General features: G+C 45.4%; 1 protein-coding gene across 1 annotated transcript in view; it reads left to right on the top strand.

The window, feature by feature from the left end:
* The window catches only part of LOC115469719 (tigger transposable element-derived protein 4-like), a 1,542-nt gene extending 1,122 nt beyond the window's left edge, over positions 1-420 (top strand). The window contains exon 1 of the mRNA XM_030202506.1: positions 1-420. This exon is cut by the window's left edge and continues 1,122 nt beyond it. Within this exon, the coding sequence (XP_030058366.1) occupies positions 1-420 (420 nt within the window).
* The last annotated feature ends 18,407 nt before the right edge of the window (positions 421-18,827 follow it).

Raw genomic sequence — 18,827 nt, 5'->3', positions numbered from 1 at the left:
CGCTTTTTCAAGGATGCGGGCAGGGACCAAACGGATGCAGCCATGGCCAGCGTGGCTGCTGACATCCCAGCCGGTGTTAGCAATGAGCAGTTCCAACGATACGTAGCTGTCGATTGCAGTATACAGACAGCCGGTGACAGCACGGATGTCGAGCTCTGCGCCTGCAAGCAGGCAACGGCCACCGATGAAGCAAGCGATCAGATGAGCAGCGAGGCACTGATCCAACAACCTCCTGCCACTTTCGCTACAGCACTGGAGGGTCTCAGCACCATTAGGGCCTACCTGGAGAACACTGGGTGTCAGAGCTATGAACGATTTTACCGTCTGGCAGACTTAATCTACGAAACCCAAAGACACCGTAGTGTGCAGAGGACTATCACTGACTATTTTAAGAAAGCCAAATACCAGAGACTGTATTGAGTGTACATTTAATAAACAGTAATGTTCATATGTTTATCAGATGTCAAGCTTCTTTGGCTCACAACGGTTAAGCGCACGCTCCTGTTAACTGCATCTATTTCTTCGGTCCCAGGCCCTTGCACTTAAGCGGATTGCACTGTATTTATAAATGATTTAGATGACACAAAGTTATTCAAAGTTGTTAACTCACGACAGGATTGTGAAAAATTACAAGAGGACCTTACGAGACTGGGCAGCTAAATGGCAGATGACGTTTAATGTGAGCAAGTGCAAGGTGATGCATGTGGGAAAAAAGAACCCGAATTATAGCTACGTCATGCAAGGTTCCACGTTAGGAGTTACGGACCAAGAAAGGGATCTGGGTGTCGTCGTCGATAACACACTGAAACCTTCTGCTCAGTGAGCTGCTGCGGCTAGGAAAGTGAATAGAATGTTGGGTATTATTAGGAAAGGTATGGAAAACAGGTATGAGGATGTTATAATGCCGTTGTATTGCTCCATGGTGCAACCGCACCTTGAGTATTGTGTTCAATTCTGGTCGCCGCATCTCAAGAAAGATATAGTAGAATTGGAAAAGGTGCAGCGAAGGGCGACTAAAATGATAGCGGGGATGGGACGACTTCCCTATGAAGAAAGACTAAGGAGGCTAGGGCTATTCAGCTTGGAGAAGAGACGGCTGAGGGGAGACATGATAGAGGTATATAAAATAATGAGTGGAGTGGAACAGGTGGATGTGAAGCGTCTGTTCACCCTTTCCAAAAATACTAGGACTAGGGGGCATGCGATGAAACTACAGTGTAGTACATTTAAAACAAATCGGAGAAAAGTTTTCTTCACCCAATGTGTAATTGAACTCTGGAATTCATTGCCGGAAAATGTGGTGAAGGCGGTTAGCTTAGCAGAGTTTAAAAAGGGGTTGGACGGTTTCCTAAAGGACAAGTCCATAAACCGCTACTAAACGGACTTGGAAAAATCCAAAATTCCAGGAATAACATGTATAGAATGTTTGTACGTTTGGGAAGCTTGCCAGGTGCCCTTGGCCTGGATTGGCCGCTGCCGTGGACAAGATGCTGGGCTCGATGGACCCTTAGTCTTTTCCCAGTATGGCATTACTTATGTACTTATGTACTTATATGTCCGTCGGTTTGATGTAAATCTCTGTATGTAACTCTTGTCCTTTTTTCTGGATCCATATGTCTAAAAAAATCATCTGATGTTGGTATATATTATAATCAAATTTAATTGAGGGGTGACATTGGTTGAGTTCATCTATGAACTTTTCAAATTCCTGTGTAGTCCCATTGCACAAGACAAATATGTCATCAATGTACCGCCCCCAATAGATTATTTTGCCCCATCCTGGAGAACCATAGATGTAACGTTTTTCAAACCTTGCCATGAATAGGTTCACTATCGCGGGGGCAAATGTGGCTCCCATAACGATATCCAATACCTGCAGGTAAAGCTGTTCATCAAACACAAAAAAGTTGTTACTTAATGCCAGTTCTATCAACTGCTACAGAAACCCTGCAGGTTCCGGCCAAGGTCTTTCTCTTGAGTACAAGCTTTCTTCCAGGGCTTCGTTCTGAGGAATGGATGTATAAAGAGCCCGAACATCCAAAGTGGCTAACATTGTTGTATTTGTGATCTTTAACCCATCCAGCTGGTTCAAAAAGTGTGTAGAGTCTCCTATATAGGCTGGAATTTTTTCCACTAGGGGGCATAACAATACATCCACATATTGGCAGATATGTTCTGACAGAGAATTGCGTGCCGACACTATTGGTCTCCCAGGAGGGTTTTTAAAATTCTAATGTATATTTGGTACCGTGTACAAGATTGGTATTGTTGCTTGCCCAAAACACAGAAACTTATTTTCTTTCAGTGTTAAAAAACCTGCCTTCATCGCAGGTTTAGTCAACCTTTATAAAGCTATTAAAATGCCCATAGATGTGTCCTCTTCCAGTATTATATGTAGCCATTCCCCAAGTTGCCTGTAGATTTCTGCCATGTAATCTTCCTTTGATAGTACCACTATAGCACAGTGGAGTACCAAGAGGGTGGGGGCGGTCCGCCCCGGGTGCACGCCGCTGGGGGGGTGCCACGCGCCGGTCAGCGTCATTTGTTTCCATGCTCCCTCTGCCCCGGAACAGGAAGTAACCTGTTCCGGGGCAGAGGGAAATGGAAACCAACGATGCTGACCGGCGCGTGGCACCCCCCCAGCGGCGTGCACCCGGGGGGGGGGGGCTCTTTCACCATGGTGGAGGGGTGTCCCTTCGCCGGGGGGGGGGGGGGGTCGCTGCACTTGGGGGGGCGGGGCGCATCGGCGATCCACCCCGGGTGTCAGCGCCCCTGGGAACGCCACTGCTATAGCACCTCCTTTGTTCACACGACGAACCACTATAGATGATTCTTTGCTTAGATGTTGCAGTGCTTTCTTTTGTTCCTTTGAAAGGTTCTGCTTGCTGTTTCCTTCTATTTGTTCCATTTGTTCAATTTCTTTGAGCACCAGCTGTTGGAAAATATTGATTACCAGGTCAATTGGACCCAGAGGTATCCAAGTGCTTTTGCTGGCACAATTAGAATACAAACTACTTGCTTCTGTTTCTTTACCAAAGAAAATGTTCAGTTGTAAAATCCTTATAAATTTTTCGAAGTCTATCCTGAATTGGAGTGGGTGATGTTTTCTTGTGGGGACGAAGGACAGTCCCTTCTGGAGGACCGATTCTTCTACTTTTGTGAGTTGATAATTCGACAGATTCACTATAGTGAATCTTCCCTTCTTCTGGTTCTGGTGCTGGGGCCTCTGTACATTTGCGGCCCTCGCCCCCTCGCCCTTCTCGGTCCTCTCTATGTATCTCTTGGTCTGTACTCTCTCATGTGGGGATGCCCCTCCGATTTTGACCCCCCCCCCCCCCCCCATTTCTTCTTCCTCGCCACTGGATGAGTCTGTTGATAATGCAAATCCAACCCTTTTTGTTTGTCGATTCCCATCCTGTTGTTCCCGTTTAGGGCGTTGGCAATTATATACAAACCCCTCAGAGTAGTCTTTTTGGTCCTTCTGCAATTTCTTACATTTGGACATCTTAATTTCTTTGGTAAATTTCTCCAGATTTTTATCCAAATTCTTCCTTCGCTGTTTCAAAATCTGCCACTGTTTTCAGTTGTGTTAATCTCTCTTCTAACAGCGGTTTCTCATGTGTTAGCTTTTTTTGCACTGTTTGTATCAATAACAACATCAAATCAAATGAACATTGGTTCAAAATGTTATTCCACTGCTCAACAAATTTTTCATCCTCAGGAAACAGTTTCAGGGCTTTGGTCATTCTAAGACCCCTAGGTATTATTTCTTGTCTGCAGTAGTCCACCAATGTTGCACTATGCATTTCAAACCTTGTGTGATCTTTATAATCTGCTAACAATTGTGTCCAGGTTGCATCAGACATACTGTCTGCTCCTAATTGGTAAAGAGCTGGGGCTTGCAGAATTGCTGTCCGTTCATCTATTGTGAAACGCTCTTTTGTAATAAAAGGGCTCATTCACCTGAAGGTGAAATGCCAAGGGTGGATGCATTGAGGTCCAGTTACTTGAAGTTTAAATATTAAGGCAACCACACGCTGTGAGAACAACATTCGAGTTGCTCTTGGTATAACGTTATAGAGGTAGATTTGGAACCAAGAGACCCCATAAACAAAATAGAGCTACTGTGTAATAACCAAGTTTTAACAGTTTAAAAGTATTCACTGCATCTACTCTCTCAGCTTGGCGCTGAGATTTCTTGGCTCCCCCTGTTTACAGAGTGAACTGGTATAGACCAGACTCCCAGTTCTGCAAGGCAGAGACTCTTGCCCAGCACATCTAACTGTAAGTCATTCTCTTTTGTCTGAATTTGCATTAAAGAAGATTTTGGTTCAAGAGTTCTGCTTCTTCACAGTGATGATGTTCTATACTCTGGTTAACTGAATACTAATGTCCTGAGTAGAGACATCCTATCCAGAGATAGAGCAGAGCACAGCACAGGATTTTTACCATGCTGGCTGTTTTAGCACCCAGTAATCAGCATATCCGTACTTTTGGTTAGTTCATTCTAAAACCCACACTAACTGCTTAGAGCACTTTAGTAAATGTGTCCCTTAATGTGCCATTCTAGGCTCATTTTATAATCTTGTCAGCAGAATAACAACATCTTAGTGCCTTTCCTGGAAACTAATGGCCTGTTGAGTTACACTGACCTTTTCAGCATTCAAAATTTAGTTGTTCTATCATTATACTTTTCCTTATGAGTTAATGGAACACAACAGAAAGTCAAAATAAACTAAACATTACATATGCCAAGGTAGAACTGTAAAATACTCAGCATGAGACATCAAGTGGTATGCATGTCTATCATTTCTGTTAAAAAAAAAACAGTCCTCCAATATTCAGCCTGCAGCAGTCAGTGAATTTAGAGGTGTCGACCGCCTTGGGCTGAATCTCACCTGAATATTCAATGCTGAGCCATGTCCAGCACTTCTACTGAATATCTGGTTCTTCGATGGACCTCGAAGTTATGCAATTGCTGTTTGATATTGAGTTCTGGAACCTGCATGCCTAACTACGAAAGATAGGACTGCTTTTTATGCAGTTCTGTCTGCTTGGTTAGTTATGAGAGCTCCGGAATTGAATATTTTGCAGGCGGTCAGATCCAGTATTCAATGGTTCATGCCACTGAATACTGATGACTGACCCCTCAGTGTGATTTAAGTGGGCAGGAGTCCCTTCTGCTCCCTTAAACCAGTGTTTTCCAAGTTGGTCTGGGAGTACCCCTTTGCCAGTCAGGTTTTCAGGATATCTACAATGAATATACATGAACTTAGTTTGTATATACTGCCTCCATTATATGCAAATCACTTTTATGCATATTCATTGTGGATATGCTGAAAACCTCACTGACAAGGGGATACTACAGGACCGACTTGGGGAAACACTGCCTTAAACCATATTGACCTCAAGGTTACTAATTTTTTAGAACTTCTTCTTAGACAAGGCAAGGGAAGAGTGCTGGGTCTGAACTAAATAGAGATCTTGCAAACTCTTCTACTCAAGAAAGTAAAGTGCTGTCTTGGCTAAATCATGGTATCTGATATGTAGCCACAGTTTACGGCTGCAGAGAGGTTTGTCCTATTACTCCCTAGCTTTTGGTTGCTAGCAGAGAGGTAGAGGATGGTAGAGATTAGTCTCCTCTGCTTCTAGAGGCCTGTGGCTTGGAAAAAGGCAGTCAGTGTGTCAATGCACTACTGAGGTTTTCCATTTTGGTTTGTTTTGCTGTTGGATACAGAACACTGTTAAGAAAAGGGGGGATGAAAGAGACAATTATAAAAGACTGCTTTTCTGGCATGACATTTAAAATGAGCAGCACAGCTGCTCCTGAATAGAAACACAAAGCACTTTTGGGAGAAGCAAAACTAACTGGGATTTAAGGAAGAAGCAGAGTTCCTAAGGATAACTCTAGGACATTAGTTTGCAGCTACCAACCTAAAGAAAATGATATGGTAGTAGGAACTTCACTGGGGATTATATAGAATTGGGAACTTGGTTCTAAGTTTCCCTTCCTAAGAATAGAAAAAAAAAATTGGTTGGAAGTTTAAGAGCAAGTTGTGTTACCCTTCTGTGAGTATTGTGGGGGAAGGAGCCAATCCTCTCAGGAGATACAAGATCAGCCAACCCACCATCACCTGATAAGAAGTGAGTGATGCAGTGGCCACCAGTGTATCACAGGCTCAAAGTAGGATATGTGGAAGGGCATTTTTGATATGACTTTGGATGTTTTACGGAAAACACCAAACATCCAGTCATGAACATGGCCATTTTCAAACCAGAATAAATGTCCAACTTTTTGTTTTAAAAATGGCCATTTGCTAGATGTTATTGTGCTCAGTGCATCTATCTTTTTGGAAAAAAAATGTCCAAGGGAAAAACACATAAAAACAAGCCATTGGGATATATGGGGGTGGGAGAGGTCAGCATTCTTATTAGACTGGCTACACAGACACCACATCAGAATAGTGGAACACCCTAAGAGGCACTGCAGTGGACTTCACATAAAAGGTCCCAGGTACACATATCACCGTTACCCCCTTATATTATATAGGGAGTCCTCCAAAACCCACCAAAATCCTACTATACCCAACTGTACACCACTACAATAGCCCTTATGCCAGCAGGTGTCACCTATATATGAGTGCAGTAGGTTTATGGTGGGTTATGGAGGGCTCACACTTTCCACCACAAGTGTAACAGTTAGAGTGGAATATGGGCTAGGTCCTCTACAGTACACTGCATTGACCACTAGGCTACTCTATGACCTGTTTGCTGCTCTAATAGGATTGTCCATAACATCAGAAGCTGTCATAGAACCTAGTATGACCACTGGGGGAGTAAGAGAGGGGTGTCATGCCTTAATCTCTCCAGTGGCCATTTAGGGCAAATTTTTGTGCCCAAGTTGTGATTGAAACAGGTCTAGACCAAAACGTCTAAATTTTAGCCCTGGGCATTTTTTCTTTGTTTCATTATGGCAGCAGAACGTCCAAGTTTTGGGAAGGTCCAAATCCCCTAGTGATTTTGACGTACTGCATATCAACTGAATAGAAAACTGTCTCAAAAATAAGTACATAAGTACATAAGTAATGCCATACTGGGAAAAGACCAAGGGTCCATCGAGCCCAGCATCCTGTCCACGACAGCGGCCAATCCAGGCCAAGTGCACCTGGCAAGCTTCCCAAACGTACAAACATTCTATACATGTTATTCCTGGAATTTTGGATTTTTCCAAGTCCATTTAGTAGCGGTTTATGGACTTGTCCTTTAGGAAACCGTCCAACCCCTTTTTAAACTCTGCTAAGCTAACCGCCTTCACCACTTTCTCCGGCAACGAATTCCAGAGTTTAATTACACGTTGGGTGAAGAAAAATTTTCTCCGATTTGTTTTAAATTTACTACACTGTAGTTTCATCGCATGCCCCCTAGTCCTAGTATTTTTGGAAAGCGTGAACAGAAGCTTCACATCCACCTGTTCCACTCCACTCATTATTTTATATACCTCTATCATGTCTCCCCTCAGCCGTCTCTTCTCCAAGCTGTATAGCCCTAGCCTCCTTAGTCGTTCTTCATAGGGAAGTCGTCCCATCCCCGCTATCATTTTAGTTGCCCTTCGCTGCACCTTTTCCAATTCTACTATATCTTTCTTGAGATGTGGCGACCAGAATTGAACACAATACTCAAGGTGCGGTCGCACCATGGGGCGATACAACGCCATTATAACATCCTCACACCTGTTTTCCATACCTTTCCTAATAATACCCAACATTCTATTCGCTTTCTTAGCCGCAGCAGCACAATGAGCAGAAGGTTTCAGTGTGTTATCGACGACGACACCCAGATCCCTTTCTTGGTCCGTAACTCCTAACGTGGAACCTTGCATGACGTAGCTATAATTCGGGTTCTTTTTTCCCACATGCATCACCTTGCACTTGCTCACATTAAACATCATCTGCCATTTAGCCGCCCAGTCTCCCAGTCTCGTAAGGTCCTCTTGTAATTTTTCACAATCCTGTCGTGATTTAACGACTTTGAATAACTTTGTGTCATCAGCAAATTTAATTACCTCGCTAGTTACTCCCATCTCTAAATCATTTATAAATATATTAAAAAGCAGCGGTCCTAGCACGGACCCCTGAGGAACCCCACTAACTACCCTTCTCCATTGTGAATACTGCCCATTTAACCCCACTCTCTGTTTCCTATCCTTCAACCAGTTTTTAATCCACAATAGGACATTTCCTCCTATCCCATGACCCTCCAATTTCCTCTGTAGCCTTTCATGAGGTACCTTGTGAAACGCCTTTTGAAAATCCAGATACACAATATCAACCGACTCCCCTTTGTCCACATGTTTGTTCACTCCTTCAAAGAATTGAAGTAAATTGGTCAGGCAAGATTTCCCCACACAAAAGCCATGCTGACTTGGTCTCAGTAATCCATGTCCTCGGATGTGCTCTGTAATTTTGTTTTTAATAATAGCCTCTACCATAGGTTTTGAAAATAGCAATTTAGATGTTTTAGCAAAAAAAAAAAGTCCATCTGCTGCTTTGTGCTGCTTTTTGGATGTTTTTGTGTTTCAAAAATGAGCCTTTGTGTGCAACTTTCATTAATTGATATGAGATCAATTGATGAGGAATCAGACTGCAAAGTTTTGAAAAAGTCTTACAATTTCTTCTAAATGAACCTCCATAGCTTATCTAATGCTAAAAACACATGTTATGGAGCTAAAAATATAGGGAAAAGACTAAGGAAACAGAATAGTGGGGAATGTACTAAAACAAGATAAGAGTCGAAGAGCCTTGTACTCTAAAAAGGTCCTTTATTCAAATCCAACAGGAAACAATGATGATCACAGTTCACTCAACTACAGATTACAGTGGCGGAAATGGTAAGCCTAAACATGGCCATGTTTTGGTTATAATGCCTGCATAAGGAATCATACTATCCTTTAAAAAATGTGTCATTCAAGAGTTGTAGTAAACTTCTATTAATCGTATTCCAAACCACGAAATACAACAAAGCAGTGTGTCTGTGTGTAAATTTGAAGGATTAGTCTAAGGTTGAAGCATTAAGGATTGTATAACTCCCGACGCAGGCATTATCACCGAAACACGGCCGTGTCAAGTCTTCAAAAATGGCCATTTTTGGTCAGTCTTACCCTTTCTGCCACTGAAATCTGCAGTTGTAATCATAATTGTTTCCTGTTGGATTTTTAAAAAGAACCATTTTAGAGTACAAGGCTGTTCGTTTTTTTTATCTTGTTTTGGTACATTTCCTCACTATTCTGTTTCCTTAGTCATTTCTCTATATTTTTAGCTCCATAACATGTGTTTTTAGCATTAGATATGGAAATTTTATATACAATGGAGGTTCAATTAGAAGAAATTGTAAGATTTTTACAAAACTTTGCAGTCTGATTCCTCATCAATTGATCTCATATCAATTAATGAAAGTTGCAAATAGGGGCTCATTTTCAAAAGGCAGGCAGGCTCAGCCAAGAGTATTAGAAGCTGCTGGATGGCCCCTGCTGCACTGCTCGTTTGCAGACTGCAACTCCTGCCCTGACACAAGCTTGAAGCAGCTGCTGACTGGGCTGGCTTACTGCCCAACCCCCAGGGACACAAAGGACCATGAGTCAAGACTGGGCTGAGAAGAAGGAAAGCAAGCTGAACCGGAGATATGATAGAGGTCTAGCTGAGGGGAGATATGATAGAGGTCTATAAAATAATGAGTGGAGTTGAACAGGTAGATGTGAAGCGTCTGTTTACGCTTTCCAAAAATACTTGGACTAGGGGGCATGCGATGAAGCTACAATGTAGTAAATTTAAAATGAATCGGAGAAAAGTTTTCTTCACTCAACATGTAATTAAACTCTGGAATTTGTTGCCAGAGAATGTGGTAAAGGCGGTTAGCTTAGCGGAGTTTAAAAAAGGTTTGGCCAGCTTCCTAAAGGAAAAGTCCATAAACCATTATTAAATGGACTTGGGGAAAATCCACTATTTCTGGGATAAGCAGTATGGAATGTTTTGTACATTTTTGGGATCTTGCCGGGTATTTGTGACCTGGGTTGGCCACTGTTGGAAACAGGATGCTGGGCTTGATGGACCTTTGGTCTTTCCCAGTATGGCAATACTTACGTACTTATGTATTATAAAAGGAAAGTGAAAGCATATGGGATAGCCATTCATCAAGGATATGTATGCAATTCTTCAAGCCTATTGTCACACAGATTCTTTGACAGACCACATCTTTTTGGTGGCTCTTTGGACCTCCAGGACAGACACACTATACCCAACCCTAGATAGCCTGGGTAATAGATGTCCACAGGTAGAATTACTGTACGTTGACTTTAAATAAGCTGAAGTTAGAGAAAATACACAGAAATGTTGACAGGTCATAAGTCATTTATGAACTCCTGCCATGATATTGTACAACAAAACAGGATAATAACAATGATACATACACTGGGCTCTGCAGTATATGTATCATTCCTATATAGCTTAAAGAAATCCTGTAAAATGAATTATGATAGCATTGTAAATCAGTTGAAGGTCAGGTGACGTGAACATCTTTATAGAAGGACTCAAAAGGCATAATAGCCAGCTGAGAATGATTTCTATGTGCATTTCAGAACTAGCTATATGAACAGCACAGCGAAGCAAAGGCTTATGCTCTTGTAAATAATCTATTAAAATGTTTCCATGCGTATTGTGTTGACATTGTAATGAAGCATACTATGCCATGCTGTGTATTGTTGTTTGAATAGTTTTACTGCTGCAATTGTCTATCTTGACTTATTCTTGCAGTACACCGCCTTGAGTGAATTCCTTGAAAATGGTGATAAATAAATCCTAATAAATCAATCAATCAATCAATAAATAAATATGAGGTAGATATTTAAAGTGCACAAGAAAGAACCAGGCACACCCATTAAAGGGGGGCCGACCACAACCGGGCTGAAGGCCAGCAAAGACAGAAGTGTGGGGGAGGGTACAGGGAGGGCCTAGCTAGAGAGCAGAGGTAGTAGTGGGAGGGAAACAAGGGGTAGCAAGGGGAGGGGCAGGAAAGAAGGGGAGGAGCAAGGGAGGAGGAGAGAGGAATTTGAACTGCACAGGAAATCCTTTTGAATTTGGAAGCAGGAGAAGAGCAACCCTGGGCAGCAGCTCCTGAAATTTTTACAGGCACATGTTTTGTGTCTGCCCTGGGCAGAGCTTGTGCAGAGTACAGCCAAAGAAGCTCTTACAGCAGAGCACGATATTCCAGCAAATTGAGAACAAATTTTACGGTATGTAGACATTTAAAACTTTGTGCAAGGCATTTTAGCTTTCTCCTGCCGACCCCATTTAGCTTTTCCAGGATGGCCGGCCATCTCGGGTTAGCTGCCTATCTCATGGCATTACGCGCACTAGGCTAGAGTCCCACATACGCTGCCCATGGCGCATGGCAGATGGGTTTGCCACAGCGTGGTTGCCATTTTTGGCCGGCCATGCAGTGTTCACAATCCGCAGTGCATAGCACGGCACTGAGGCACGACTCGGAAGACCTTGTGCACAGTACTGAACCGAGGCGCAAACGATCTCAGGGAGATGAAAACACCTTTAATGGTACGTCATTTTTGCTCTTCTCCTGCCTCAACGGCACACCGCACGTTAAGATGCGGTGATGGCCGGCCACTAATACTTGGACGACAGTTACGCACTATACGGCAACGGACCTTCGAGCCCCGTTGTGGCCAGCCACGCCGTGTTATCTAATTTGAAAAATGAATGCGTTATAAGCTGTCCATGCCAATACGGCGACGGACCTTAAAACCCGTTATGGCCGTTGATTGTTCTACAGGCACACGTGTCTAGGCCCATTTCGGTTGATCCGGCAGACCTAGTGCATAGCACAGCACTGAGGCACGACTTGAAAGACCTTGTGCACAGCACTGAACCAAAACACAAACGATCTCAGGGAGACGAAAACATCTTTAATGGTATGTCATTTTTGCTCTTCTCCTGCCTCAGCGGCACACCGCATGTTAAGATGCGGTGATGGCCGGCCAATAATACTTGGCCGACAGTTACGCGCTATACGGCAACAGACCTTTGAGCCCCGTTATGGCTTGCCACGCCGTGTTATCAAATTCGATAAATTAATGCGGTATAAGCCGTCCATGCCATTATGGCGACGGACCTTAAGCCCCGTTATGGCCGGCCACACCAGATTTTCGATGTAATGTGGCAAAAATGAGTGCAGTATAAGTCGCTCATGCTGTATAAGCCGCCCAGGCCACGCAGAGCTATACAAGCCCCATCGTGGTCGGCCACGCCGTGTTATCTAATTCGGTAAAATTTAGTGCGGTATAAGTCGCCCATGTTGTATAAGCTGCCCATGTCACGCAGCACTACGGCCATGCCGTGTTTTCTACTCGGTCGACTACGCTTCATCCTAAACGTTACTTACCGGCGCCATGTCTGTATGATTGGCCTGCCATGCGATATTTGAGATGCGGGTTTTTGCAGAAACGTCCACATTGCGATCCTCGCTAGTCAGGGTCTTCTCTTGCGGGCCACTTAGGGGGAGTCCCAAATTGGCGGGACATGCGCTTCGCTACGCGTTGTAATTGCCCGCCCATACAGTCGGCCATTAACCTACAGAGGCACGTACGGCAGCGGTGAATTTCGATAGGGTGGCCATTTGCATGAGTGCCGATTGTAAAAACGGTGGCCACTTTCAATACACCGCCCATTCCGACTAGCAGTAAAATTTGGAAAAGGCAGCCAGTTTTATGGCGCTAAAATTCACTAGAATGGACATTCCAAATACAAATTTAACCGCAGCGGCCACCTTGGATACCGCACGCATGTGTCTTTGACACACGGCATAGGCTGGAACAATTGATATCATACCGTTTGGTGCCAGCATAGCGGGACACAGTACTTAGGGGCATCAGATAAACATATCGGTTACAGTATGCTACTCTCAGCTGCCGTTAGGACCAGGTCCACGGGGGGAAGGGTTGGTACAACAGTGTTAGTCCTAGAGGGCCTTGTGCACTTAGCGGCCATTTTGATTAGAGCGGCCACGTGGACTAAAGCAGCTAATTTGAAAACGGTGGCCATTTTGATAGAAGGACCACCGGTCTTACTGATTTATCTGCCGGATTTACAGGGGCCCGGCCATTTTAATTTTAGCGGCCCATTTTGCATACGGCAGCCGTTTTGACTACCAGGCCAAATTTGAATGTAACAGCTATCGCCCGTGGGGCTTTAGTCCGGCCATTTAAGGAAGGGCGCACTGCGCAGACAGCACGCAGTCGGATATGTAGCTGTGAGCAAGGAGGGTACAGTTTACACAGGCACCATAGGATGCACACAGCGATTGGGGAAGCCGGCGTCACCACAATCAGTTATTATGAGGTCATTTTGCTTTAAATTGTCTATTCTTTTAGTCTCTCCATTGCAGTAATGTCATTGTAGTGTGCAAAGGAGACATATGCACCAGCAAGGCCAGCCAAGCGGCCCACCAAAACTCCGCCAGCTAAGACGCGGAGTGCTGTGGCCCCAGACCTTAGAAGTCACAGTGGACCTACACCACAAGCACAGATGGTGCGGGGGCCTGCAAGGGAGCTAGCAGTACCGCAGACTCCACCTCCATAGTTGCGGGGCTACGGCCAGTACCGGCAAGGGGTAAGTCTAATGACAGCACCACACTCCTTCCAGCGCAGACGCATGACATAACTAGATATGCAGTACGGGACGATAAGAACGGGTAACGGAGCCCAATATGGCAGGACAGAATGCGGTTGTGGCACCGGTCGGTGCACAGGGGACCAGTCAGGATGTGGGAGTACTTAATCACAGGAACGATGCATTAGGTACCATTCTTACAATACAGGTGGATCGATATCTTCTCCCTCCTTGTGTGGGAGTTGCATGAGGAGGGTTCCGTAGGCAGGGATAGCATAACAGATAAGAAGCCAAAGATATTCGGGTCCTTCATGGACTGGTCGTAGGCTGTTCACATACTTAGGACACTCAGCTGTTCACATACTCAGGACACTCACTATAGTGAAGGAAATGGAAAGGGGCCCGGACTTGGTGTGGGATATGGAATATAATTTTAAAAGCGCATGAGATATTTAGGGGACGGGCATGGCTTAACTAAGATATTAAATTTACAAGAAAGCAGTGCAGACAATCCATTCATATCGGGTCAGCACCAGTGGTAGTCCTGTCAGGCAATGCCGTCAGGACAAAGGCAGGACGGAGGCAGCGGACATTGCACCTAGCACCCGACACGCCCGCGCGGGCAGGCATGCTGCAGGGCAAGGCAGGCTCCCCAGAGACAGGGAACAGCAATCTAGTAACACGGGACAGGGTACTGAGGGAGCTAGCGCTCCCCCCATCAAGCTTATGAGACAGGAGAAAGCAACCTATTAACTCAGGACAGGGTCCGAAGCCATCAAGCTTCAAGGTTAGCCCGTTACCCTGACAGAACGGGTGCATCACCACAGGTTTCCAATCAGGTTGCATGATTCCATATTAGAGGACAACACCACAGTGACAACACTACCCCAACAATGCATCCTCGATTCACATGCATCGACAGATAGCTGCAGGCAAGATTACCAAAGAACTATTGCTAGGCTGCATAGCGGGGCTGTTTGAGGACCCGCCCTTCAAGGCAACAACAGTGTCTCCGCTAGGCATAATACCAAAGAAGGAGCTGGGGAAAGGTAGGCCCAGTCGTAATTTGTCCCGCCACATAGGAACATCAGTAAATGACTACATTGACCATAGCAGCTGTACAGTACAATATGCATCTGTAGACAATGCCATTCAAATAATTCGGCGGCAAGGCAACTAGGCACATTGGGCTAAGGTGGACGGAGATTCGGCTTTTCGCACCTTGCCTTTACACCCACAGCCCTTTCCCTTGTTAGGTGTCAGGTTCCAGGAGAGGTTTTATTGCGATAAATGTGTCCCCATGTGTGGCCACATTTAGTGCGCATAATTCAAAGAGCTTAGCATGTTTGTGCACGGGGTAGTGGAGCAACTAGCCCCCGCTAGTTGGTAGGTCTCTGGTCCTCATCTGGAGGACTTCCTGTTCAAAGACCGGGAATCACAAGAGTGGACGGATGTGTTACAGGTCTTTATCCACTTGGCACAGAAATTGGACATCCCATTAGCCGTTGAAAAAACAGTAGACCCACGGCGAATCCTTACGTTATAGGTATTGAATTGGAACTAGATGTTCCAGACTGCCGGCTGACAAAATTGATAAGCTTGCCAGAGCGGCGAATACGAGGTGGCACTGTAAAAAAGCAAGGCTGAAGCAGGTACAGGAACTCCTGGGTCCAGTAGGCTTCGCAATAAGGGTGATTCCCAATAGCTTTAGCAACATCGGGAACAAACAAAGCGCATTTTCATCTCAGACGTACGCAGGACATCAAGCGAGATTTAGCAGGTTCTTGGCCCATGGGATTTCATTTTGGCACGATTCACCCACTCTCACGGAAGCCTTGCATTTTCTTTACAGATGTGGCAGATTTACTTCCAGGGAGCGTGGTGCGCAGCAAGCTTGGGTTTCAGCAGGGACCACGCAGGATATCATGTTTCCTGGGGGGACCTGGCATATCTCACAAGTCAATTGTAATTCCCTCAGACAATATGGCAGTAGTTGTCCGCCATGCACTTCCCACAAGTTATGTGCGCAGACAGATAGTTCCGCAGTGATTACAGCTAAACATATACCAGGCAGGGAGAATGGTTATAGTGGATGCTCTTTCTCGTTTTTAGAGCGCAGACCCGGAAATGGGACCCGATGCTGCGATAGTTAACAGATATCTCGCGGACAAGATACACAACTGCACATATAGTCAACACTTAGAAGAGAAGGGTGGTACTGATATATTCCCGGCCCCCGGCATATATGAAGGGAATTAGCAGAAACCAGGTCTCAATCATGTTCGCAGCCATCAGTTTTCTCGCCAAAGCGGTGGCGGTCCAAAATCCATCTAGGTCATTTGTTGTCACAAGACTGATGAAAGGATGGGGCAGGCCGGGAGTACCCTACCCAGGTAAAAGAAAACCTAGTACCGGCAGGGAAATGGGCCGTCTCTTTGCATCATTAGAGGAGATAAGTGACACTGAGTTTGAGGGCCGTCGAGTCAAATGCGCATTCTCATTAGCTTTGCATGGTGCTCTGCGAGTCAGTGAGTTGGTGGCTACGTACAAGCATGCCCACCATGGCATGTCCCTCTTAATACGTGACGCGGCCATTACAGCCGCGGCAACTGACCTACAAATGGATCGGAACGGACATGCCCTGTCCTGAACCTTCAAGCCGACTTAAAACAAAGACCAGCCTGCTGATTCATACACTATGTACAGTACCCACTCATTTAGGATTAGGGCAGCTATGGCAGTGGCAGCGCTAGGAGTGTCCATAGAGGCCATCAAAAGACTGGGCCGATGGCGACCTAATGTATATAAGCGCTACATCAGACCCATCTAGTGTATACAAGCGGTACATTGGACCCATTAAGGCATCCACAGCAAAGTGATAATGGTTGCTTGCACTGTGCTAACATGTCGCTTCCCATTATATTCTATTACAGGTATCCATATCCAGATTGAGCTGCAGCGGATTTGGATATGCGGTCACTCATCACTTGTATGTACATTGGGCACAGGGAAAGGCGGTGGGCGCATAGAAGGGCAGCAGTGAGACCGAACAGTGAGAGCCTGGGTTGTCAGGGCGATAGAGGAGCCAGGGTGATAGAGTAGCCATAACAGGGTATAGGTAAGGGAGGGAGGCTTCAGGCATTCATGTGTGCATTAAAAGTCATACGATCCCACATGACTCGCGAATAGATACAAGCCATAGCGTTAGGGCATGACCGCAGCCAGGAGGGGTGGGGGACCACGGCAAATGAGGTGTCGTTGCCGTGGCCTGTGGCGTTAGACTACAATGTTTACGCACAGCCAGCAATGGGTACACAGCAGCTTGACACATAACAGTTACAAGTTTGGGGTAACTACTGCTGCAGAAAGAGTTGTGTGGAAAATTATCAAGTTGATGCAAATGGTAGGCTTGCATGTGAGCAGCCTTGTTATAAGGAAACAACGTGTATACAGCTTGTCTCCTGGCTTGGGCGGCCGGGAGGCCTAGAACGTCATTTTGTAAATGTGGTAGGTGCCTCCTTCAACGGGAAACAACGTGTATACAGCTTGTCTCCTGGCTTGGGCGGCCGGGAGGCCTAGAACGTCATTTTGTAAATGTGGTAGGTGCTTCCTTCAACGGGAGACACCAAGTGACGTCGGGTGCTTGGAAAACAGCACAGGGGGCCATAGGGGCTTGGTACGGCTTGGCCTGTGGCCCAGAATATGCAACTACGTGTAGAAGCTGTGTACCCGGGTAGAAATGCAAATGCTGGCATAATGATTAGTAGAAGATGTAATGTAATTTGTTTAAGTTGTAACAATTTTGATGTTCCTGGCTGCGGCCAAAATAAATCCAATTCTATCGAAGATACGGCTTGTAGTGTGGTATTGAAGGGGGCGGGGGTTGATACGTCTGAGTGTGTGCCGAATGCCCGAGTTGAGAACCAGGCACACCCATTAAAGGGGGGCCGACCACAACCGGGCTGAAGGCCAGCAAAGACAGAAGTGTGGGGGAGGGTACAGGGAGGGCCTAGCTAGAGAGCAGAGGTAGTAGTGGGAGGGAAACAAGGGGTAGCAAGGGGAGGGGCAGGAAAGAAGGGGAGGCGCAAGGGAGGAGGAGAGAGGAATTTGAACTGCACAGGAAATCCTTTTGAATTTGGAAGCAGGAGAAGAGCAACGCCCACCCGCCCACCCACTTGAGAGGCAAGATTTGTCGCAGCGAGGCGTTAGACTACAATGTTTACGCACAGCCAGCAATGGGTACACAGCAGCTTGACACATAACAGTTACAAGTTTGGGGTAACTACTGCTGCAGAAAGAGTTGTGTGGAAAATGATCAAGTTGATGCAAATGGTAGGCTTGCATGTGAGCAGCCTTGTTATAAGGAAACAACGTGTATACAGCTTGTCTCCTGGCTTGGGCGGCCTGGAGGCCTAGAACGTCATTTTGTAAATGTGGTAGGTGCCTCCTTCAACGGGAAACAACGTGTATACAGCTTGTCTCCTGGCTTGGGCGGCCGGGAGGCCTAGAACGTCATTTTGTAAATGTGGTAGGTGCCTCCTTCAACGGGAGACACCAAGTGACGTCGGGTGCTTGGAAAACAGCACAGGGGGCCACAGGGGCTTGGTACGGCTTGGCCTGTGGCCCAGAATATGCAACTACGTGTAGAAGCTGTGTACCCGCGTAGAAATGCAAATGCTGGCATAATGATTAGTAGAAGATGTAATGTAATTTGTTTAAGTTGTAACAATTTTGATGTTCCTGGCTGTGGCCAAAATAAATCCAATTCTATCGAAGATATGGCTTGTAGTGTGGTATTGAAGGGGGCGGGGGTTGATACGTCTGAGTGTGTGCCGAATGCCCGAGTTGAGGCTTCTACCTGATTAAATAGCATTATCCAGGTTGGGACATAATCCACCTTATTCTATAACAGGCCACTTAAATCTAAGCATCATTGGCTTGCTTAAATGTATAGAATACTGCTATGTGCATGAATGTACACTTACACACAAAAAGCCAGCAGAGTGTTCAGTGCTATTCTATAATTTAAGCATGGACATTGCTTAGTTTGTAAATATAAGGGGGAGTTCACAGGGGAGGGGCATGGTGGGTCTCATATTTACACTTGCAATTTATACAATACTGTAAGTTACATGTGTTAAGTGCTGCATTTAG

This window comes from Microcaecilia unicolor, chromosome 4 (assembly GCF_901765095.1).
Source record: "Microcaecilia unicolor chromosome 4, aMicUni1.1, whole genome shotgun sequence".
Classification (NCBI taxonomy): Eukaryota; Metazoa; Chordata; class Amphibia; order Gymnophiona; family Siphonopidae; genus Microcaecilia; species Microcaecilia unicolor.
This window is presented reverse-complemented; position numbering and strand designations above follow the sequence as displayed.